The following is a 24,590-nucleotide window of genomic DNA, read 5'->3' on the forward strand; positions in this document are numbered from 1 at the left end:
AGAAGTGACATAAAATCGATTAAATTACAAAAAAAGACGGGAAAATGAGGGAAAATACTCCAAATTTCGGGGGAAATTTAGGGGGATGAGGGCGTACTTGAATGGCTTCTGCTTGGTGCAGGAAGATTCTTGCACGTGGGAATGAGTATACGACAGCAAGAGGAAGAAATAGTCATTTTTCGTCGACTGTGGTATGACAGTTGGAACAGAATGTTTAACATGAATGACTACCAAATAAAGAGCAATAAATTTACATATGTCGGATCACAAGCTCAGGTGCGAGTCCAAAGTTATCGAAAAACGCCTTATAATTCTTTTTATGAAGTGTCTTTAGCTAAGTAGCGTTTTATTACCAGCGGTGGAGACTCCAGTATACAAATACAGAACGAATCGCGTATTTGACTCTGTGTAAGATTGTTTCGGTGTTTTGAACCCTAACAATCAGTATTTGCAATGATACATGTAAGTTGACTGCTGTCTTTGACGCTTTCCTAGAAAAGAGAACCGTCTGCCTCTAAATTGACACGGATCTGCGTTAGATGGAGTGATCGGTTGAGAGGGATTGTAACGATGTGTGATTTAATGGTAGACTGATGATCCGTTCTAGAGAGAGGGAGATGTTGCTGTAGGTCATTTATCATGCGTTTAATCAGTTTTTTTTTTCATTTATTTTCTCGCGGTGCACCAGTTGTGTGGTAGAACTCGCGATCGACTTGTATATAATTGGGTGTCTGTGAGTGACTTAGACTGCTGTCTGCCTGCAATCGTCAACAGCTAACGTCTTCACACAACTGTCAACAGAGGGCTTCCAGTGCGTGTGACATGAATATTGTTCATCGATGGAAAACCTGTTTCAGTATCCTCCTCTAGATGAATGAAGATATATCGAAGTACTCCATTTCTCTGTCACATCTTGGACATAAATCGACTCTTCAGTTTCATATTGGTATGAAGTGACTAGCGCTATACTTTTTACGTTCGTCCTATCCAAAATACATGCATGTGGATAATTGGGGAGAGGGCAAGTGTTAGGATTTTTTAGTAGTTTGCTGTATAAGATGCGTAAATATTATCGTAGAAAATTAAACAGCAATATGACCATATACATATGGAAAAGTGTGGAAAAACAATAAAAAACGACATAAAATCGGTAAAATTCGAGGAAAACCTGGTATAATCACGAAAATTGATGTGAGAGTAAAAATTGAGGGAAATACGATGAAATATGTAAAATCGCGAAAACCTAGTAGAATTACGGAAATTGACTGAGGACACAAAAAATTACACAAATATACCATGAAAAGCGTACTGAGCAAAACTAAAAAGACTGCGTATTCTTGAGAATCTACTATCTACTATACACTGATAAGGTGTGCTAACCTCCTCGACATGCCCGCATCTGGAGAGATCTTGTGTACTTGGATGGGCGTCATGAGTAAGATTGGTGCAGATACCCTCCTACTTCTGATCAGCTGCAAATTAAATCGAAAACATTGCGGTAGGGAGGCTCGGTCAAAGACAACGCAGGGAGATCTTTCAATCTCCAACTTTACCCTAAGAATGCGAGAATGCTCTGTGACTCCTATCCACATAGGGGAAGACGGGTAAACGTAATTGTAAATTACACACTCTGACCGAAGTGCTAGAAATATGCAGATACACAGTCTACATCGGTAATGAGTGCTGTCTGATATTATTTGATGTATATGTCCGAGAACTAACCATGAATCTATCTACATCTATCTACATTTACGACCTACTGTATGGTACACGCAAAATAGGAGAGGGCTGGTTTTGCGACGATACATGAATTGGGAAGCATGCTCCTGTGTCATTGGTCGGCACTGAAATTACGGAAAAATTGTTAAAATTGTTAAATTGAGCTCATTAACAACTGTGGTGATTGTTACATTACATTGCCCCATATTAATGGTGTATTTTCCATCCCATATGTCCGGTGTTATGATGTTGATTACTACACAATGATTGACTGAGATGGAGAGAGTCTAGGTTGGAGCACATCTTCCAGGGATGACCATCACCGATGCCGTGATTGTGGACACGAATGTAATATGAGCAATCAATCGAAATGAAAAAATACCGAAATATCTGATACCCCGTCACTGTGAAAGATCAGTTTAAATATAGTGGTCATCATGTTCTTAATTTTCCTGACAAGAAGCAGCACGTAACTTCTCGTACTGACTATTCTACTATGTTGTGTTGCTGGAGAAAGCTTCGTTTGGCGCTGATCTTACAGATTGCACGCCGTTGTTGGAGCTATGACAACATGTTCTCATTTCCACCAAGTGGTCAAAAGACGGTTATGTCGCATTAACTTAGCTCTGTTTGTTTCTCCACAGGATGCGGAAGGTCTTAGATACAGCTCTCTCCGACTTCCGCTCAGTTCCGACTTAAATTGGACCAATCACACGGACAAAGCTACGGGGAGGATGGGACAGAGACTGAGGGTCAGTTACAGAATGCAGAGGGACTGTCTAAAAAACCACGATGGGGTTTCTGCTGTACGGGGTGTTCAGCAGATAGGTTTGAAAAAGGTGGGTCATTTCGAGATATGAGAGTACCACAAATACGGTTTACCAACGGCTGTACCCCTTAAAAGACGTCTCCACAGGATCCAACTCAATTATGTGGTTGAATTGATTGACTTGATTCCAGTCACAGACAGCATTTCTCCCAGAAAGCGTAGCACCACAGATCTGAAAAGCCATAGTCATAGGATTTTGGATTAAGGCTGTCGTGAGCGGTAGGTGCAAAGAAAAGTTCAGACCAGCCAGCTATTGGGCTGCATGGGCGGCTCCTGGTGGCAGCGCCCTCAGGATAGCTGAATGTTTAGCCCCTCCCTCCTCACAAACTGTTTATGGACGCAGCATGCCACTGAGCCGAAATCTGAAATTTTCACCTGCCTCCAGTGTGATGTACTTCCAACTAAATGACCTAACTGTGCCGGTATACACAAATAGGAGGCAAGGGGCAAAAAATATCCGGTACGGCTTGTAAAGCAAGTGGTTGCAGGATCGAATCCCGCCAAATATTCCAGTCCTAGTATCCAGCAATAGGAAGCGTGTAAAAACTGTCCCACACAAGGGGTATCGATTTAATTAATTACTCAGTCAATCTGATAGAGTGGGGAATATTTCCGAGACATCCACAGTTGTGGGTTTATCAGGTAAACGCTGCTTTGTTTGTGGTTCGATCCGACTGCGACCGACGGTGCATGCAGGCCCAGCAGGGGCAGACTACAGGACGTTACAGCTTGAGAGAGAGAGAGAGAGAGAGAGAGAGAGAGAGAGAGAGAGAGCAGGTGTTGGGTATGGCAAGTCAAACGGATGTCGCCACTTGACGCTTTTGTTCGGTCATTAGCGCGATATCGTCCCTGTGCGCTGCGCGAGGCTGCCGGCAGTGTGGCAGCGGCCACGAGGCCCCTGTCCATTGTAGTGTGATCTCTTTCTCGGACGCCGTCGCGTGGCGCGGTCTAGCGGCTGCTGCGGTGGCGCAGAAGTGATCGAATTAATTAATTCTTTTCGATGTATTTTCCAAGATCTTGCCAAACAGCAGACAATGATGAGCAAGAGAGATCCAACCCCTGAAAATTGAATTTTATAAATAAACAAAATCCCCTTTGGTGTGTCATTGAATTTTAAGTCACGAGATCCCTCCTCTGCAGCACAGACCTGTCAATTTGAAGGTGGGTGGAAACGGAAGGTAATAGAGGGGTTAATTAATTGATTAATTTAATTAATTATTCAATCAAAGTGTTCGAATAGGAGGGAGTACTGGAATAATTGTTACCTGAAAGTGTAGTTGTGTCGGTGAGGGCGAGGTGGAGGGTTGCAGGTTTCTAGAGGGGCTGGGAGGAGGAGGGGAGGTTTCTCAGAAGGACTGATTATTCCCAGGAGCTACAGAGCAGTAGGTTCAGGACCTGTCAATCAAAAGAGAACAGTAGGTTTGCCCCTGAATGTACGGTTGCCCTTTACGTAGGCAATACGCTCTAACGAAATGCGCTCATACTCCGTTTCCGCTACTGGTTTCAAGGACCTAATGTGTACGCCATGATGAAATAAATTCCTTTGAGTTTTGACATATATCGAAAGAACGGACGAGATAGCGTTCGATGCTTGAAGAACCTAGTAGTTGCAATGCAAATAGACGAATAGACACTTAGAATCGCTGCTAACTATAAGGAATATCGAGGTAACAGAGAAACTTGTTTGTGAAAAATTTGACCACCGACACGAAACCCTCTAGTATAGAGAAGAAAAGTGAAGGCCTTCTTTTTGTTCCATTCAACAAACTGATTCAATACTCAAATTTCCTCGGAGGTGCGACTGATGATTCTTAGTTGGTCGATGTTGGGATTTGTAATCGATTCAAAAATCACTGTAACTGACGTTACTGTATAGTCCTGAGCCAATACGTTGTTTCCAAAAGCTGAAGCGAGAGATCAGAAGAATGTCTTCGCTATGCGATTAATTCTGTTAAAACAGAAAAGTGCATTATTTGAACGACTGTTTTTTTCCACAAATTGTGTCAAGAAAGTGAGGAGGAATGCGAACGCCATCTGCTTGCACCAAGTGAGTACAAAGATGAAAGTGTCTCCGACATTTCTTCGAACCTTTCTGAATCACAAGTTGAGTTTCTTCGGTGGACTGACCCAAAACAATTCTACAATTTTTAACTTTTCAGCTGATTTGCTAAATTGTTGCTAATCTGTTGAAAGTATCAAATTTTAGAAAATTCTGTTTAACCTTATGAAATCTACGTTTTACTTTTGACAAAAGTAAATTAAATTTATCTTCGTACGAAGTTTTTTTTTTATTCTTACGATTTCCGGCTGTGATCATGGGATTACGTTGTACATAGGAGGATTTGTATACATAGTAAACTTGGACGCGCTTTAAACGAGGAAGCCGACTCAGATGGAGGGGTGGGAGGGAGGGGGGCGCGGACAGGCGGGCTCTGTGTGGCAGAGCGAGGAGTGTCGAGATGAAGAAGGACGGCAGCCAATGGCTTTATCGTCACCCACGTTATATTGCTACTTTTGTCGATTATATACTCGCGATAGTTTACAATGAAATGCGACATATGTGTAGAGGCAGATGTTGTGTACTGGAGAACCGCTGCACGTACGGGGTGTCGGGCGCTGCACGCGAAGAACCGAGGCGGCCGTGGGCAGTCGCCCGACACGGTGCGAGGTCCGCCCAGTCGCTGGGACGCTACGGCAGTTTCAGCAGACAGCGGACTGCAGGAGTTGCGAGCGGCCTCAGAAGGAAGTCGGAGAGAGTCGCTGCACTCGCAGGGCTGTCGCTGAGTGGCCAGCGTCCCGTGCGACCCCCCGCTTCCTCGTGGCTGCACGTGTCGGCCCAGGTGACAGCCGGCGTCGGAATTCTGGAAACTGCCGTCACTTACGTCAGCATTCTCTGCTCGGTGTCGAGAAAAGAGCGTCTACTGCTTTTGGTGGCACACGAGTTATCGGAGGCATTCTTTTCCAGAAAAATAATTTCCGTCACTTATGTGAACAACATACTACAACCTGTTTACATAGAATTAACAACTTACGAAGTGCCCTACGGTTATCGCGTGCGGGCCACGGATGACCAAAGAGCTCTGACGACACTGTTACGAGGTCTTTTTGATGACAGGACGGCGCCAATAGCCAGTCATAGCGATGACGCCGAGCAGCGGTCTGAGTTGTTCGGTCTGTGCGCTGCCATCATTTGGTGCTGCCGCTGCCTGAAGCCCTGCACGGCACGTCGACTTTCTGGCACTCGTCTCGACGCCGCCCGTACCTCGTTAATCGATTCTCTCCTAAAAGCCGGGACGTCGCCTACCGACGGCGGCCTGTCTGCGTGGGTATCGGTTCTCGCGCAACGCTGTCCCGCCTGTACTTCAGCGATAACAGTGATTACTCCGTGGTCGAGGTGAACGCTTCCCTGACGTTCCAGAGGCGAAGACGGCAAGCGGATCAGCGCGCAGCCTGTGTAGGCTTAGCTGGAGCTTGAGCCGCAGTTAGGCTGTGGAGACCTCGTCCGGAGTCGGGACTCTGACTCTTCGGGCGGCGACGAGGAAAACAGGGAACTCTCCCTTCCTATGAGGGTTGCCCAGAATGTAATGCACCGCATTTTTTCTTCGACAATTCTTTATTGGACATAATGACAATTACATACACGAAAGAATGGCGTTTTATCTACGCACCCTACATTTCCACGTAATCTCCATCCCGTTCTACGGCCGTCCTCCAGCGCGAAACTAGGGCGCGTGTGGGCTGTCGGTACTGCGCATTGTCCCGGTGGCGGAGCCAGTGCTTCATTGTGTCAATCACCGTCTCGCCGTCCTCAAAATGTCTTCCACGAATGGCATCCTTCAATGGCCCCAAAGAGTGCAAGTCCGAGGGCATAGGTGAGGGCTGTAGGCTGGATGCGGTATAACACTGTCAGACCATGTTTTGCGATGTGTTCAGCAGTCCTCAGACTTGTGTGGGGCCGAGAGTTGTCGTGATGCAGCAAAACATCTCCTGCATTGCTGTGGAGCAGAACTCGCCGGAAGCGCGCCTCGAGCTTTGTCAATGTGCCTCTGAATTAATGGTACGGCCACTCGGCACCACTTCAACGAGAATCGCGCCTTCACAGTCCCAGACCACAGTGACCGTGACATTACCGGCGGAAGCACGCGTGCTTTGAATTTTTTCCTCTGTGGGGAGAGCGAATGGCGCCATTCCAGCGACTGTCGTTTTGTTTCGGGCTCAGAATGGTGAACCCAGGTTTCATTGCCTATCACATTCAGGGACAAGAAGGCCTCCCCCTCAGGTTCAAAATATTGCAACAAATAAAGACAAATGTTTTTTCTGAATGATATGTGATCCACCGTTAGACACCGCCGGACCCATCTTGCACACATTTTTGAATATCCAAAAGTGCGGATTAATGCATCCACACTTCGTTTGCTGATTGACAGATGTGGCGTCAACTGCCGAACCGTAATGCGCCTGTCCTCGCGAATGACGACATCGACTCGCTGCAACGTGTCAGGTGTGACGGCCACGGGCGGTCTCCCCGAGCGCTGCAAATCGTGGAGCTCAGCCGAACCGCCTTCTGATGACCTCACCCTCCGTGCCCAGCGACTAGCTGTCCTTCTGTCTACAGCAGATGCTCCATAGATGTTGCCCAAGCGTTTGTGAACGTTACCCACGGTTTCTTTCTCTGCAGTGGAATGGTGCCACGTTGCTTGTAACGTCCATCACTACAGACGGCTACGCCATCTGTCTGAAGTGACGGAAACTTGGCTCGCTCACTCAGTAGACTTCAGATAACACATACGTAACGTTTCGCATCCGTAGAACTGTTTTCGGCTGAGTAAAAAATGCGGTACGTTACTTTCTGGGCAACCCTCGTAAAAAGAACACAGACTGCAGTCGCATAACCGGATATGGCCACAACGTGCTAGATTCTAAGTAACGTCAGCTAGAATGCAAAGAAGGAAGAGTCTATCCTTCTGTTGTGATCACCACGTACCCTTGACATCAAACATAAAAATATGGCAGAAAGAGAACCCCCTACAACCGATTGATTCCTGTTATGAAGTGGCCTTCTTGCACACAAAAACTATACTGTCCCATCACAAGACCGATAGTATTAGACAACATCTGTGACAAAGATGGATTACAACATTGATTAGCGGCAATTTACAACGATTTGTTGATACTTTCTCCAGAAAAATTAAATTTAGTTATGTCCAAATAACATCTATCAGACATATGAATGGTACTTGTCCCTTCAAAAGTAAAACGTAGATTTCATAACGCTAAACGGAATTTTCTAAAATTTGATACTTTCAACAAATTGTAGCTATAATTTACAGTACTTCAATATGAAAACTGCGCGTGGCAGTATACGTAGATGAGTATCCAATTGCACTGATCTATCTTAAACACTGGTATAGTCGTAGATCCAGTTAACGACTTTTTTTTCTTTATTGTATTTCGACACCCCCCCCCCCCCCTCCAGAGGGGGAGCGGGCTGGCAGCAGCTTAATGAGGAAATATAACAATAAAAAGACGTGATAAAACGGTGACTGGTTAAAACTGGTACATGGCGGAAAAAGTTGTGAAGAAAACATAAGAAACAAAGAGGTCAGTGATGCTGATTAAAAACACTTAGGAAATAGACAGGCACAATTGAAAAACACAGCGACAGTGTGGTTTATGTTCGCAATACTTAAAATAGGGGAGACACAACACTGAACACTCATGGGAATCGCTGCACTATAGAGTACAAAGGCATATGGGTATGGGGGGGGGGGGGGGGGAGGATCTGGACAGATGAGGAGGGGAAAAAGGGGAGAGCCGATGGAGGGAGAGGACACAGAAAAAGGGGGGGGGTGGTAGCAGGGCGGGCGCGAGAAAGGAGTGGGGAAGACAGTGGAGGGGAAAAGCACTTGGGGGGAGAGAATGGAGTCAAGAAGTGGGTAGGTGGAGCAAAACAGGATAGAAGGAGGGGAGAGGGAGCCTGGACAGAGGGAGGGAGTGGGAGGTGAGGATCAAAGTTGATAGGAGGTATAAATGGAGGGAGAGAGGGGCTTTATCCGGGAGGGGGAATTGGTGGAAGTCACCTTGGGAAAGGAGATGAAGGGTGTATAGGTGGAGGATAGGGGGATACAACAGTGAAGGTGCGGCAGTGGGCGGGGGTTGGAGAGGAGAGGATGAGGGGGATTGAGTCGGTGGGAGTTGCAGCGGACATGGACATGTTCGAGGAAAAGGATCAGATGGGGGAAAGGAATCTGGAGGCACTTATAGAATTTGGGGGGGGGGATGGATACCCCGGTGGGACTGGCATAACAGAGTATGGGACGGATTAAGGATTTGTAGATGTGGAGGATAGTAGAGGGGTTCAGCCCCCATGTCCAGCCAGAGAGGAGTTTAAGGAGACAGAGGCGGTTGTGGGCTTTGGATTGGATAGAGCAGAGATGAGGGATCCAGGTGAGGTTACAGTCAATGATGATCTCAAGGTAGGTGAGGGTGTGGGAGAGGCGAACAGGACGAGTGCAGATGGTAAGGGAAAAATCAAGGAGCCGGAAGGAGCAAGTGGTATGACCTACGAGGATTGTCTGGGTCTTGGAAAGATTGATTTTGATGAGCCACTGGTTACACCATGTGCCAAAAAGATCAAGGTGATTCTGGAGTAGGGTAGGAGCGAGGGAAAGGTATGTGGTGTCATCAGCATACAGTAGGAGGTGGACTGTAGAGGGGAGTGGGTTGGGGCATATCTGCCGTGTACAGGACGTAGAGGAGAGGGGAGAGTACAGAGCCCTACAGAGGGGTAGAAGGTGCGGGAATCGGCGTTATGGATAGTAACGTGGGAGGGGCGGTGGGAGAGGAAGGAGGCAATCAGATGGAACAGTTGATAGGAGGGGCAGTTTAAACAGCAGACCGGGCTGCCGTACACGCTCGTAGGCCTCTTCGATGCCTAGGGAGACAAAAATGGCGGAGAGACGGGAGTTAAGCTGGAAGGAGAGGAGTGAGGCGTAGGAGTTGGTCATCGGCAGAGAAGGAAGGTCGAAAGTCACATTGGGTGTTGGGGAGGAGGTGGTGTCTTTGGAGGTGGTCATGCATGCGCTGGGTAAGGGTGGATTCCGAGAGCTTGCTGAACACAAGTTAACGATGACTGACATAACTTCTATAATGTCCTCTTTCACTATTCTTTGCGGTGACTGTAGACGACTCCTCAGACACTCGCTCGGTACTATCTGAGGTACTATTTTCAGGTATTGACTAACTACTGAGTGTCCGCTTACATACGCGTCTGGCGGATGGACGTCCACTTGGAAAATATTTGTTTGTAAGACGTAAGGCGGAAGCGGAACGTAGTTGTCGACGTGTGCGCCCTCTTTGGAACTCAGCCTAAACTACGTTGTGTCTGAGTCTTAGGCTGGACGGCTCTCTTACAAGTGGGCTGTGCCCATACCTTCTGGAGTACACAGCATCTAACAGTGAAAGTAACTTTTATACGATGTGTCACTGCCAAGCAGCTTAGTTCTATGGAACGTGGACCATACTTGGAAACAACTATTACACTACAGTGCAGAAGGTAATTGAAACAAACAAGCAATCAGGCGAACAGAAATGACACTCTCATTGAAAGACAATAATTACACAGAAGTCACGACGATTCATGACGGACCCCTGGGAATTATAAAACGTGGTGCTTGGTTCTTACTAGAGTGCAACAACGCACGCTTCGCGACGTGCTCGCTTGCTGACGACAAGGTGAGTTGCGTGGTGGGGGGACACGTTCCACTCTGCCAGCAGCGCAACTGGAGGGGCGTTGGTGCGTCTGGACGGTCTGCGGCGCGTCTGCTGAATGTACCCTGCAGGTACTCGGAGGGGGGGGGGGGGGGGGGATGGGCAGGCCAGTCGGTGGAATCACTGCTGAGTGTCGTCACCTCATTTCCTCATTCATTCTTACGTAGTTGAAACTTCAGACAGATGTCTCCATCCACAGCGGCCTTCGGCCTTTCTGAATGCGACGTGAAGAGGCAGGCTGGTAATGTTCTTCGCTCGATCCAACCATCTCTTTGCTGCTGTCCCATGTGGTCTTCTGCCCTCAGTTTTTCCCTGCACGATGGTCTTCTCTAAATTATTCCCCTTCCTTCTCAAGATGTGCCCAAGGAACTGAAGGTATCTTTGGCTGACACGAGAAGATGACCTTCTTGTGATTTTAAGTTCTTCTGTTATTGAAACGTTTGTTCTTTTTTGTGTCCACGGTACACGTAGCATCTCCCGCCAAAACCACATCTCGAATGCATCAATGCTGCTCTTATCACTTACTTGGGGTTGGTAGTTTTGTTAAATTCTATATTTACAGTGATTAATCAAAAAAATAAATAAATAAATACTGAATACTGAAATATTATTTACTCTGTTAAATACTGTGGGCTAGCTTGAGACTCTGGAATAACCCAATACCACGATAACATACGTACGGACATCGGCTATTCCGAATTACGCACGAAGTAATATTTTATACACAGCGCGACTCACCGCCTTCTAACAGATATTTCGCGGGGGGCGCTGCTATTATGGAGAGAAAATATGCGTGCTTTTACGCAAACTGTAATGATTAAGTTGACTCTTAGGGGCTACTGGTCACTTATGTACCTACCTTCACAAAGAAACTGAGATATTTTTTATGCTTATTAAACGGAATATATTTCTGTATTCACTATTCGTTATCTGCAAGGCAAAAATTGAGGAGAATCTCATCTGCCGTTAAGCGGCCAATCTTAAACATACTGAACTCAGTCAGTACGAAAACATTAATGGATGCAATTTGTCTTTACTTTACTAGCTTTGAAACTATTAAAAGATCAAAATAGAGAAGTCTCTTGCATTTACATTTAATATTGCAGACTGAATTTCTAACTAAAAAATATCGTCAGCGTAATGGCCGACCAAATGCTGGTAGAGATAGAGAGCTGCCCGCAACACGAAGTTCTGAAACAGAGTTATTAATGGTGGCTATTATGGGAGGTGCTCACTACTTCAATAACAACACTTTCTAATAACAATTGGACATATATTCAGATATCTTACAGACAGACTTACATTAAATATCAGACTTTGTACGATGGCGACCTTCCGCTACACGAAAACAACTTAGAAAAAAAAATCTAACCCAAAAAACATTATCTCTGTTCCTCTCCATCTACATTACACAGATACTGTACACAAAAAGGCTATTTGTTAAACGCATCGCTGTTTGCGAGTTTTACATATAATAAACAACACTTTTTAATATCTGATATTCATGCCGCACGCGGACTTAGTCTTTCATATTTTTTAACACACAAAAAACCCTTTTAATTTTTCTCGAAATGTCAATTTATATGACGTTTCGTCACACACTGCCTTTCACGGACCAGGTCTCGCATCCGTATAAGAATACCGTAAACACCAATGCTTCTACCAAGCTCATCTTCGTTGTATTGGATATTGCCCGATTCTGCCATATCTTGGTGAGTTTCACCATTGCTGCTCGGCTAAGAATGATTCGTCGTCTTATCTCTTTATCACACTTTCCTGTGCAATTGATCACAGAGCCTAGATATGCATAATCAATCACTATCTCCAGATTCCTTAGGCATCCTGTAAGTTGGTTTTCGTCGATACCTTGGCGATTTGTAACCATTGGTCTGGTTTTTTTTCATGTTTATCTCTAAGCCAAGGTTTAGACTAATATCTTTCACTCTTGAGAACAGATTCCAAGTCCTTCCTCACTTCCTGCTATGAGTGTACTATCTTCTGCGAAGCGTAAATTGTTGATTTTGCTGCCGCCAATTGAAATCCCACCGTCCCAGCCATCCAGCACTTTCCTGATTACACACTCTCCATAGATATTGTAGAGTTGAGGTGACAGTATGCAACCTTGTCTAACGCTATTTGTCACATTGAAAAATTCCGAATATTCACCGTCTACTTTTATGGTTGCGGTATCGCTATTATAAAGACCTTTTAGTAAAGATACCAGGTGTTTTGGAACCCCAGATTCGTCGAGCACATGCCACAACTTGTCCCACACGACACAATCAAAGGCCTTTTTATAATGTAGGAAGCAGATGTAGGGAGGGACACAGAACTCATAATATTTTTCAATTATCTGCCTTAAATTCAAGATTGGCCCTCGAGTACCTTCACCTGACACGAAACTCGCTTGTTCTGCGGAAATCTGAGACTGCAGAAAATTTTTTAGGCGTTGATTTATTATACGCAGAAGCATTTCACTAGCATGTGATATTAATGCCATGGGTCTATAGTTGCTGATGCTATTTTGTGCAGAGGAATTAGGACAGATGTAATCCAGTCTTTAGGCCATTCATCCGTTTTCCACATTTTACTACATCTTAAATGCAGGTAATGCATGCCTTCCTCTCCCATCGCAGTCAGCTTTTCTCTGGAAATACGATCTGTACCTGAGGATTTGTTGTTTTTCAAATGTTTTATGGCATTTCACTGTACAGAGTATCAATTTCTTTATTTCATTCCATACAAATTTTCTCTTCTTAGATGATGTTTCCTTTGCAATACAGTGTTTCACAGCGTTGTTTCCACCTAGCTATTGCTAACTGCTTGTCACTAATAATAGTGCCATCTGTATCTTCTACCATCCACCACGTGCGCTGTTTGAACTCTGGTCTGATGGTGTTTATCTTCTTGAATAGATCACGCGTTTCATTTAGTTTTTGATGATGTTCTGTGTCATCACAAACACTGGTAAGATACTGTGTCCTGTCAAATCGGCAGCTGCGCTATATTTTGCAGCAAAGTTCTTTGTATGCTTCTTCATCTTGAGCGGTTTGTATGCCACGTTTCTTTAGTGTGCTCCGTTCTTCGATGAGCAGTATTGTTCGAAATCCAGGGATTATTCGCTTGAGGGGTGTTAGTAACCTGTCCGGGGAGAGATGAGCTGATCATTTCCTTCATTTTGTCCCATATTTTGGGAGCTACTCCTTCCTCTGCTAAGTTTTGGAGTTTGGGTCTTATTCTTTCTCCATATTCATTGAGACTAGTTTTATCGACGGGAGGCCCTGGCCACACGGCATTTCCATTAACTACCTGATAGCCGGTGTGCCCCCCTCTGGCACGGATAACAGCGGCGACGCGTCGTGGCCTGGAAACAAGTAGGCCTCGGCAGGTCCCTGGAAGCAGCTGGCACCACACCTGCACAAGCGAGTCGCCTAATTTCCGTAAATTTCGGGGAGGAAGGCGATGAGTTCTGACTCCACTTTCAATAACATCCCACATTTCTGCTTTCGGGTTCAGATCTGGGGGGGGGGGGGGGAAGCAGCATATCAATTGCAATTCGCCACTGTGTTCCTCGAATCCATCACACTCTTGTACTTGTGACATGGCGAATTGTCTTTCCGAAAAATGCCACTGCCGTCATCAGGGGGCGTACGTGGTCTGCAAGCGGTGTGCGATGCTCTATGGCCGACACGGTGCCTAGCACGAGCTCCACTGCACCAACGAATGCCCCTGTGAATGTTCCCCAGAGGATAATGGAGCCGCCGCCAGCTTGTGTGTGTGTGTGCGTGAATTCCTAAGGGACCAAACTGCTCAGGTCATCGGTCCCTAGACTTATACACTACTTAAACTAAATTATGCTAAGAACAACACACACACACACCCATGCCCGAGGGAGGACTCGAACATCCGGTGGGAGGGGCCGCACAATCCGTGACATGGCGCCCTAAACCGCGCGGCGCCGCCAGCTTGTCTCCATCCCGCAGCACAAGTGTCGAGGACTTGTTCCCGTGGAGGACGACGGATTCGCGCCCTCTCATCATCACGATGAAGAAGGTAACGGGATTCCTCAGACCGTGCAACGCTCTGGCACTGCGCCAACGTCCAGTGCCGATGTTCACACGCCCACTTCAGTCGTAGTGGTGTTAACATTGTCACATTCACGGGTCGATGGCTGCCTAGGCCCATAGTTAGGAGAGTTCCGTGCACTTTGTTTTCAGAGACGCTTGTACTCTGCGCAGTAGTTCCGCCACAGTTCGCCCTCTGTCCTGTTTTACCAGGCTGCCCAGTCTCCGATGTCCGACATCTGTAATGAGGGGTGGCCACCGACGTCTGGACGTGATTTCACTCTGGTTTCGCCTCGTCGAACACCCGACAAGTCGTGCAGTTTCCGAAATGCTCGTGATCTACCTGCGGGCCATCACAACCTGTCCTCGGTCATGTAGCTAGATCGCGCGCCTTCCCCGTCTTACACACGCACAGCACGCTCACTGATACTGCATGCACCGTGCGTGTGTCTGACTAGTAGTCATTCGTCTCTAGGTGATGCTCTTGTCGCCTGCTGGTTAGTAGGTCTGTGCTCGTAATATTGTGGCTGATCAGCCTATCTCGCATGTTGCATTCTGTGAAATCCGATACGAAAAATCCTTCGCTAAGATACGTTACTGCTCTCCCAATTTACAACTGGCCGGATGCTATCTCTTTGGTCATTCCTTAAGCTTTGGAAAAGCTGCCTTGCTGCACCTTTGGGACACCAGCTGGTCGTTCCGCCTGTTATTCAGAATGCCAGGAGAAACGGGGGACCTCTCTCGTTACCAGAAGCGAGAGGTCAGTCTGGACTGTCAATCCATTTGACTTGTTTCATCGTCAGAGTAGTTGTTGGACGCACCAGGGCAAGCGAGAGCATCGCAGCTGCCAACTGTTTCTGCTGAGTAGTGGAGCCATGTAAGCTTTCACAAATCCACGACGGACACTTCTGATGATACTCATATAATAAAGCATCCGGAGACAACAACTTCAACTGCACTAGGATTGTTTCACATCTCGATAGCTGAAGGCCTCCAAACAAGAAATCTTAAAAATGAACAAGATAAATTTCAAGTGACTGAGGACACGCAGTTAAAATTGCAAATAAAATTATATAATTATCACAGCTAGACTGGAAGCCTCAAGGCAAAAGTGGATAGAATAAACATATACAAAATTCAATACAAACGGCTGAAGGCCACAATTAAGTTTAAAAAAGTATATTACCATAACCTTTTAAGGCAGAAGGCCGCAATGTTTTCGCTTAAGGGGAAATTTTGAGAATAAGGCTTTAAGCGGCTGAAAGCCCACAACTGATTTTCCAAAAATTCAAAAATACCTTAACCTATTAGTTTTAAGTGGCCAAAAGCACACTAAATGAAAAAGCAACGCAACGAAAATAACTAAATTTAAGAATAAGGTTTTAAGCGGCTGAAGGCCCACAACTGATTTTCCATAAATTCAAGATGCCTTAAACCTTTAAGTTTTAAGTGGCTGACGGCGCACTAAATGAAAAGATAGCACAACAACAGTAACTTTCAGCAAAATATCCACTTTCCAGAATTCAGACTTACTTATACGGGCTGAAGGCTCTTCATTAACATAAAACACAATAAAACTTTTTCTTTTAAAGCATTGGCTATAATAGAGTACCAACAGACCATTAAAAACCCATGAAAAGGACAGTATAGGCAACGGCTTTCACACACCTCCAGGGGGGTGGAGAGGGGGAGGGGGGGGGCTGCCCTCGAAACATTAACATAGGTGAGACAGGTGGTGGACTCAACTACACTTGATCTGTCGGTAACCCAACCAAGAGACAGTCACAGACCGACTGACCAAACGACTTGATAGCCACCAATCGGTACATGAAAACTTAAAGACCGAACTGTTATGGACGCGATTATCCACAATGAAATATGTATTAAGCTGTCAAAATTACACATTGTGTTTGACAGCGACAACAGGTGAAGAAAGGACACTGCCTGAAATTACATTAGTGGCCAGGACAGGTAACCAGAACACTAACGGCCACAAGGCAGAAAATTCCGCTGGTAAACTTGAATCGTAGTGAACCAATATAGTTAATTCCACCGCACGGCAGCTCGATTTCATCACTACAAACACTCGGTGTTGCTCACAGGAAAAGCTCCCCAACAGCGAACCACCGAAACGAGCGACACAACAGGAACAGACGTGGCTTAGGTACTTAAGCCACCGCTCAACTTTGACGTCCTGGGTCGGTCAGCCAAGAAGCTCGTAGCTATTGGACAGCTCCACATACTCTCTGACAATGCGCAGGACCGCCAGCAGACGCAGCCAACTGCGCCACGTGGAGGTATCCTCCTTGGTCCTCACCAACCGACCGACCCTCTTCAGAATGCCGAGAAAATACACAACCTGAGAAACACTTGCACGAATACCTGAACGATATCCAACAGTAACAAAGCACGCACGAAGAGAAACTGGGAGTCGATGCACACACACACACACACACACACACACACACACACACACACAATGACTGGGAAGTAATAGCAGTCGAGCAAAGGTACTATGAGAGGGGATATATCGATACGCGCTGCTAGCGCCGCTCATGGTCAGGCAAAGCAGCAACTCAGTGACGCCAGTAATTTAAATTAACGTAGTAAGGTGGAAGTACATTAAAAACAGGGTGTAAAATACATGATGGCGGGAACATGAGGCACGCATGCCTGAATAACCACTATTTCTTTAGATTATGTTGCCAATGAAATTTCTTCCTGGGTATAAAATGTCGACTTTGGGTTCATTTAGCAATCAAAAATTAATTTAAATCTGGCAGGAGGTTGTTATCATTAAGATAATTGTGTCTGGTTATGTGAGTTCCTGCGCGCTAACGATTGCCTAATAGTGGGGTTTATGTATGCCTGTAATATGTAAATAATAAATCGACAAATTATGATTGCTTGCGCCAATTGAAAACTGTTTGTTAAGTGTTGCGGTGTCCACGTTGTGCACGGACCCCCCGTCGACCGGACCTCACACTCCTGTATAAGTTAGCTGGCCGGCATCTGACAGGGACAGGGAAGGCGGCTCGCAGAGCACTGCGCCGGCCACTTCTCGGGTAGGAAACTTTTCCGGAGACGAAAATTTCGTCTATTTGGAAAAACCAAAATTTCAAACCTAATTAAAATTAGCACAGGTTTCTGACGTGCTAGGAGACGTTAGATAGAACTATACCGAGAATTTTAGGACTTGTACGTGATTTTTTACGGAAAGCTGTTATTGTTCATGTCTACTGTGAGTTAAATATCGACAGAATTGTAAACCAAAACGCTTTTGCCCGAAGCTTATAAAATGCGAACGCAATGTGTCACGAAATGCGTAAAGGATTGTCGTCAAATGAGGTATTTTACTAATCAACGAGAAAAGATAATTCAGTGTGTTCAATAGTTTTGAAAGAATTGGTTTTTGTTATACTCGGAGACACCGTAGGTAAAATTAAATACTTTAGAACATACTCACCAAAAAGCAGAAGCGTCGTGTCGTCGTCAGGCACACACAAGAAGTAGAGAGAATATGCTGGATTTCGGAGTAATCCTTCTTCGAGCTAGAGACCAAACATACACAGAAATCACTCACACATACAGACACACACTCAAACACGCGCATAAACATGCCCGTGCCCCTAAGTGGCGCTGGCTAGACACGCAATGCTTGTGCTGCATTTTGGCAAATGGATTAGGCTGTAGGGTAGGGAGAGTAGGGAGGGTCGAGGGGCAGAGAGGCTGGAGGCAGGGCGAGGGTTCTGGGTGGGTAGATAGTGGCTCAGAGGGAGGCAGCCGGTTTGTCAGGTAGGGAAGCGGCAGTGGCAGGGAGGGTTGGCAGGTGCACGGACGGGGCAGGCGAGTGACGCACGGCTGGCAGCGAAGAGCAATGGAGGCTGTACGAGAAGGTCAGTTGTGAGGACCTCGCAGCATGGAGCAAGGGGAAACCGCTGCCTGACGGCTGGGGGACAGTGGGCTACCACAGAGACCGAAACGAGGACGATTACGAAAGCAGAGGACGTGTTGTAAGGCTAATTCCCATCCGCATAGTTAAGAGAAGCTGGTGGTGGAGTTAAGGATTTAGATGGCCCGAGCTGTGAAGCTACCATCGAAAGTGAGCGTATTATGCTCTGCCGCACATTGTGCCGTCAGGTGGTCAACTTTTCTCTCAGCGACAGTTTGGCATTGCCCATCCATCCTGGTGGACAGCTGGTTAATAGTCAAACCGACATAAGAAATTGTGGAGTGTTGAGACAGCAGATTTGGTGTATGGCATGGCTGCTTTCACAGGTGGCTTGTACTATGATGGGGTACAGGAGGTCTGTGACTGGAGTACAGCAGGGAGTGCTGGGCGGGTGGATTGGGCAGGTCTTGCACCTCGATATACCAGAAGGATACGATCTCTGTGACAAAGGCTTGGGAGAGGAAGCAGTTTAGGGATGGACTACGATGTTGTATAGGTTGGGCAGTCGATGGAACACCACTGTAGGAAGGGTTGAATGTCTCTTATTTCAGGACAGGATGAGAAATAAGCAAAGCCCTGGTGAAGGATACGGTTCACTCGTTCCACTACAACACGATACTGGATGATGGGGGGGGTCTGCTTTTTAGGTGATTCTTGACGGTGGTGGAAGGAGTGGAAGACCAAAGTACGAGACTCTCCCAATCCAGTTACTTGGCACTTGCTACTCTAGACCTGTAACAGACTTATTGCACTTCACCAGAGGCCAGGTCACCAGTGAAAGCAGCTATGTCATACACCAAACGTACTGTAAATACTGCACACTTTTTTATGTCCGTATAACTTTATTTCGCTGTCCACCAGGACAAACGGCTACTGACGAACTGTCACTGAGACTAAGTTGAGCACCCTGTGGAACAACGAGCAGCTGAGCATAATATGCTCAATTTGCATGGCTGCTTCACGACCCAGGCCATCTGCACCCTTCCCTAGACCACCAGCTTCTCTGAACTGTGCAGATGACAGCTATCCTAGCGACACGTACTCTGCTTGTTTCAATCTCTTGTCTCCCCACCCTCCATGTGACGGTTTCCCCTCAGTCCGACCTGTCAGTCCCTCACCTTCAGCATGTGCAGCTCCCCACAGTCTCTACGAACCGTGCATCACTTGTCTAGCCCGAGCACCTGCTGACAAACCGGCTGCCTCCCAGTGAGCTACTAGGCCTCACTCTCCTTCTACCCTCCCTACCCCAGACAACCCCAAACCAGCCTAGTCCACTTACTGTAACGCATCACAGGTATTGCGTGTCCAGCCAGCGCCATGTAGGGGCATAGGTGTGTGTGTGTGTGTGTGTGTGCATTCGTATATATATGTGTGTGATTTTTGTTTGTACTTTAGCTTGAAAAAGTATTACTCCGAAACTGGCAAATGTTCTTTTTTGTGTGTCAGGCGACGACGACCTAATGTCTCTGCTTTTTGGTGAGTGGTTTTCTTTAGCCTAAAGTATTGGCGTTCTGCCAGAACTCTGCTACTAGGTAAAATGAAAGTCTTTTGAGCGATGCATATCGCGGAAGAAGCGGAACTCTCGGGCTGCCTGCGGAGAGTACCTATAGCGACGACGGCAGAACTTTGGACGCCAAGTGTCAGACGCCAACTAATTTCAAGTGGATTATAGGTGCGGAGCAGTCATCGTGTTAGCTAGGTTGGTGAGGTGGGCGCTGGGCAGGCAGCAGTAGTGTGGAGGCGGTAGTGTAGAGTAGTGTAGGCGTGGCGAGGTGAGGTAGGTAGCTGCGCGCCGCCGCCGCCGCCGCCGCGCCGCGGCCACGTGACCTGACCGGACAAGTGACGGAGACGGGGCTATTTGTGTGTTGCAGTGCGGCGGCTTCCACTGCGCAGGCGCGCCGGGCCGCTCGGCCAGGGTGAGTCAGCCACTCTTGTACTCTCTGCTCTACTCTACTCTACTGTATTATATACTGTACTCTAGTACACGCGTTGCGTTTCACCGCACCCTCCCGCACTCGCTTCCAGACAAGTGTGTCAAATGTGTGTACTTGTAAACTGTAGTGGCACCGCACAGCGCGTTGCAACGAGTATGGCTTCCAGCTTCTTGTAACAACGTAAAATAAAATTAAATAGACCTGTAACCAATTTAAAAAAAATTTCAGTGATTTTGTCTCAAGGACGAGAACGCTGGCTGGCCTAGCTGCCGGAGAGCTCGGCGCAGTCTGTCTGGGTGGTTACTGCTGACACCGTTCTTACAGTCAGACACTGGTGGCCTCCGGGTTACGGTTAATCCTCGAAGTGAGATAGCCGGAGATTTCGGACTGGCAGCCAGATGACGTCGGCACTTTACCACAATGTCTCGGCGGACAGCCGTGCAACCATCTTCGTATGCGCTGTCGATATCTTTCCCCAACCCGAGCTCGTGATACACCTTCAATGACATTATCGACGTCGGGACGTTAAACCTTAATTTTATTTCCTTTTCTTCTCCATTCGCATCTTTATCTCTGTGTGTCGGTTTTACTGTAAGAGAATCTGGAAGAGGAAAGGCCGGAGAGAAACCCGCCCTAAGATAGCCTGATAGAAGGAAGACGATTACTTTTCGGTAGTTCCGTACGTAATGGTTGCAGGTATTTTAACTTCACGTTTCATTTATTTGTTAAATGCTGACTTGGACAAGTTGGCCAACAAACTCATTCTGTGAGATGGATTGCGGTTCCATATGCTGAGACAGTCGTCTGTGCAGCTACAAACTGATTCGCAATTTTTGTGTCTGCTGAGAGTCTGTGTCAGTTGTGGCCCTATGTTCTGGACATGTTAATATTCCACCTCCGCCCACTCTGGGTCCACAGCAATCTGTAAACCGAACACCTATGAAGGTGTGTGTTTTCGATCCTTTACATCATCAGATATTTCTACACTGTTATACTTTCTCCGTAGTCTCTGATTCTGCAGCGTGTGGCACTGCTAGACCTTTTGAATTTCTGTTAGGAAGCGAAGATGTGTCTATTGCATCAGTGGCGGAATGGCAGGAGAGACGGAGCTACTCCTTCGTGGCGAGCAATAAGATACCACCAGCTAGAAGATTGGTCTTTGACTCGACAGCCGTAATTTGGAGAGAACGACTTGAACCTTATTCCGTCAGAATGGAAGTAGTGAAGGGAAAAAGCTTCGAATACTGTAGACTGCGAAGCTCTGTTGTGTTGCATTAGTCGTCTGCAATGACAAAATTGCTTTTTTGTGAGATACAGCTCAGGTAAGAATGTGTGTTTGTCTGATACCATGTTGTCACGTTAGTCGATAGTAGCTTATCACATTAGTCAGGCTTAGTATGTTTAATAAACTGTAACTTAAACATTAAAAGTGCAATTTTCTGCATGCCAGCTTTTGAATGCGTAGACTGTCGTTGGATGTTACGGGACAAGGATCCGCGCCAGAACTGCGACTTTAGGGAGCAGAGGAACTTGTGGTAGAATGCATGGTGAATCTAAACGCTTCGCCTAAGGGCGGGCAGATAACGTCAGTACTTTAGTAAATGACAGAATACTGAAACGCTATCGTGCGCTTGGTGCAGGGTTTGTCTAGCGACAGGCGTGCAGGAGAGTGGCGGGTGGCCGGTGTGCGCACGTGCAGAGCCGCTGCCTGAGACACCTGCTGGCCAGCGGCCCATTTTACTGGTGTCGACGGCGACGGCGGCCGGCACTCGGTGTCTCTTCCAGCCGGCGCTCACTGTTCACCTGTCCCACCGCTCACTGCCGCTTTCTCCGCCTCAGACGAGAGTAACTTACACAAAGATCCAAAGTGCGGTGGACTTGTGGAGGGGATCCCGTTCACGTGGCGTTAATCCCGTAGATTTCTGCCTGCGGGGACATTTAACAATCATCTGTAAACACAATGAACATCTCCTGTACTGCAACGGACAGATGGCTATCTTACGTTGCAATGTCCACGACAAGGATTTGTTTCCGGACATCATAGAATTTTTTTCTAGTTTTGATAACTACTATCTCCGGTAAGAATATAAGACACTTCAAAACATCACAGCGTATTTGTTCCTACCTTACGCAAGCCTTTATTTTTAAAATTCAATGGACTAGTCAGTGTCTGTGACATAGGGTAGTCTTTAGAAAAGAGCTCCAGCAATCTGAATATCTGCTTGTCTATAAGGATTTCTCTTTCTGCTCATTGCCGTTAGTCAGGTCAGTTTTACGACAGAGAAATTTGAAGTACATATTTTAACATGTAAATTACAGCTAAAAGATTAATACATTGAAGCTGGGAATTCTGACACCATAGTACGCCAGAAGTTCTAGGTACGCTGCTGTGCACGATACGCCTTATGCAGTGGACTGCGTGGAAGCAAGACCGGTTCGAGAAACAGGTACGTCAAACCACGTTCCTAAAACATAGTGAAGACAGAAATATGATGACAAACTGGTATACCCATTATCCCTTTAAAATATACCCTTTTACACAGTAGCAAACTATAATTCGCAAGATTGACACTTTCTGCGTTTGCGGTTTATTCTGCTCACCCAGAGTCTCCCTTCCGTTCACTGACGTATGACATGCTGATCAGACATGGAGATTGCCACTTTTATTCTCCAAGTCTTATTCGCACCTGCGTTACATTCCTCGCTTCACTGAATCGTTACGTGACGTGCTATCCACGGCGAACGCTCTACGGTGTAAGTGTGTGGTATACGGGTGACTACGGTGTACGACGCGCATTATTCGCTTTTAGAAGCCGCCGAAAACTGTCGTTACAAGCCCTGGTAAACAGGGTGCGAAACGGGGTAGGAGCTAGCTCGGTAATCAGGTCTGCAGCGTTAATATTAGTTACCATAACAATGCACTTGTCGTACATTGTGCGAAGTAGTGTGTTTATAAATAAGCCTCCAATTTTCGGTTGTGAAGCAAGTTTGAGGTTTTTATTAGTTGCGAGTTTTTGAGTCAAACAAAGGAGTCGAGGCAGTGGAGGCAATACAAAATACTTGCGTCTCTTCCTGGGAAGTAGCCTTAGAGATATAATCGGAATAAAATAGCTATGCCTGCTGATTTGACATTAGTGATTGCCGACGATACCGAAATGAAACCAACGGGCGTAGATCAGGGCCTTCTCGATGGCATATTCCAGTGCCTGTGCATGGACTGCGGCGACTCCGGCGTCATGAAATACGCGCCAATGTGGACAGCCATCAGCTGTAGAATGGAATGACGACAATGAAAGTCTGTGCCGGATTTGCCGCTTATCGCCAGCGACCGTCGCCTCACCGTTTGGCTATCCGATACGACTCACGGCCAGGCCTCAACTTCCGTATGTCGTTAACCTGTATTCATACATTACATCCATCATGTGTGTTCACGTACAAGGGTGACATTTTACTTCAAAGTCGCATGCCCGGTGTCGGCTCATAAATACGACACTGCGGCGCCTTTGTCATTAGGAGGAGTCACGGTACGAGGTTGCTTCGGAGGTGCATGCGTGGGCCTGGCGGTGAGCCGTACTCGGATAGCCAGTGGTGAGCCGACCCCCGCGATTAGCGGCAGAACCGGGTTCGAGTCCCCAGCCGGCCCAGGTTTTCACTGTCCTCATTCCATCCTACAGCTGATGGTTCTCCATATTCACAACTCTGAATACATTTCATTTATTCCTTGATGATGTATTCTGTCAGGAACAATTTTAGTCGATTCGAGATTTAGCTATTACAGCGGGTTGTGTCCAATCAGATGTTATACGACTTCCTTATTTCAGGCGCAGTGTAAGAATGTCCGGTCCCCAGAACCTGGATTTTGCAACCGAACGCACGACTAAAATCACAAGGTAACCGTCTGAGTACGTTTCCTCATCGTCAGTTACGTATTGGGCAGCATAGGTTATTCCTATCCGTAACTGTGCCTGCGGAATAAAACTAGTTGCTGTACGTAAAGAGCAGACAGGGTGGACTCTAGTAAAAAATCCACACCTCCACCCACAGAGGATGATGTTGATACAGATCTACAGAGGAGGCGTATGCTACGAACTGCTTCCCGCGTACATAATCACAAGTGCTGACGCCTATTTCCGAAGGTAGGCAGCGCTAAACGTACTGTGACGACTACTTCTAGCATATTTCTAATTTCCTCATTATTTAAAATAAAATTATTTTTCAGGACATACTCTCCGATAATTTGAATCAAAATAACACCTGGCAATGTACTGTACCTATTACCTTTAGGTGTAGTGCTCCAAAAGACGTATGCACTGTGCGACCTC

General features: G+C 46.5%; 1 protein-coding gene across 1 annotated transcript in view; it reads left to right on the forward strand.

Moving 5' to 3' along the window:
• Window positions 1-24,590, forward strand: part of LOC124794982 (neurexin-1-like) — a 2,052,691-nt gene that overhangs the window by 118,517 nt on the left and 1,909,584 nt on the right. Inside the window, exon 2 of the mRNA XM_047258725.1 lies at window positions 20,206-20,250. Coding sequence (XP_047114681.1) covers window positions 20,206-20,250 — 45 coding nt within the window. The remainder of the gene's footprint in view (window positions 1-20,205; window positions 20,251-24,590) is intronic.

Source organism: Schistocerca piceifrons, chromosome 4 (genome assembly GCF_021461385.2).
Source record: "Schistocerca piceifrons isolate TAMUIC-IGC-003096 chromosome 4, iqSchPice1.1, whole genome shotgun sequence".
NCBI classification, from domain to species: domain Eukaryota; kingdom Metazoa; phylum Arthropoda; class Insecta; order Orthoptera; family Acrididae; genus Schistocerca; species Schistocerca piceifrons.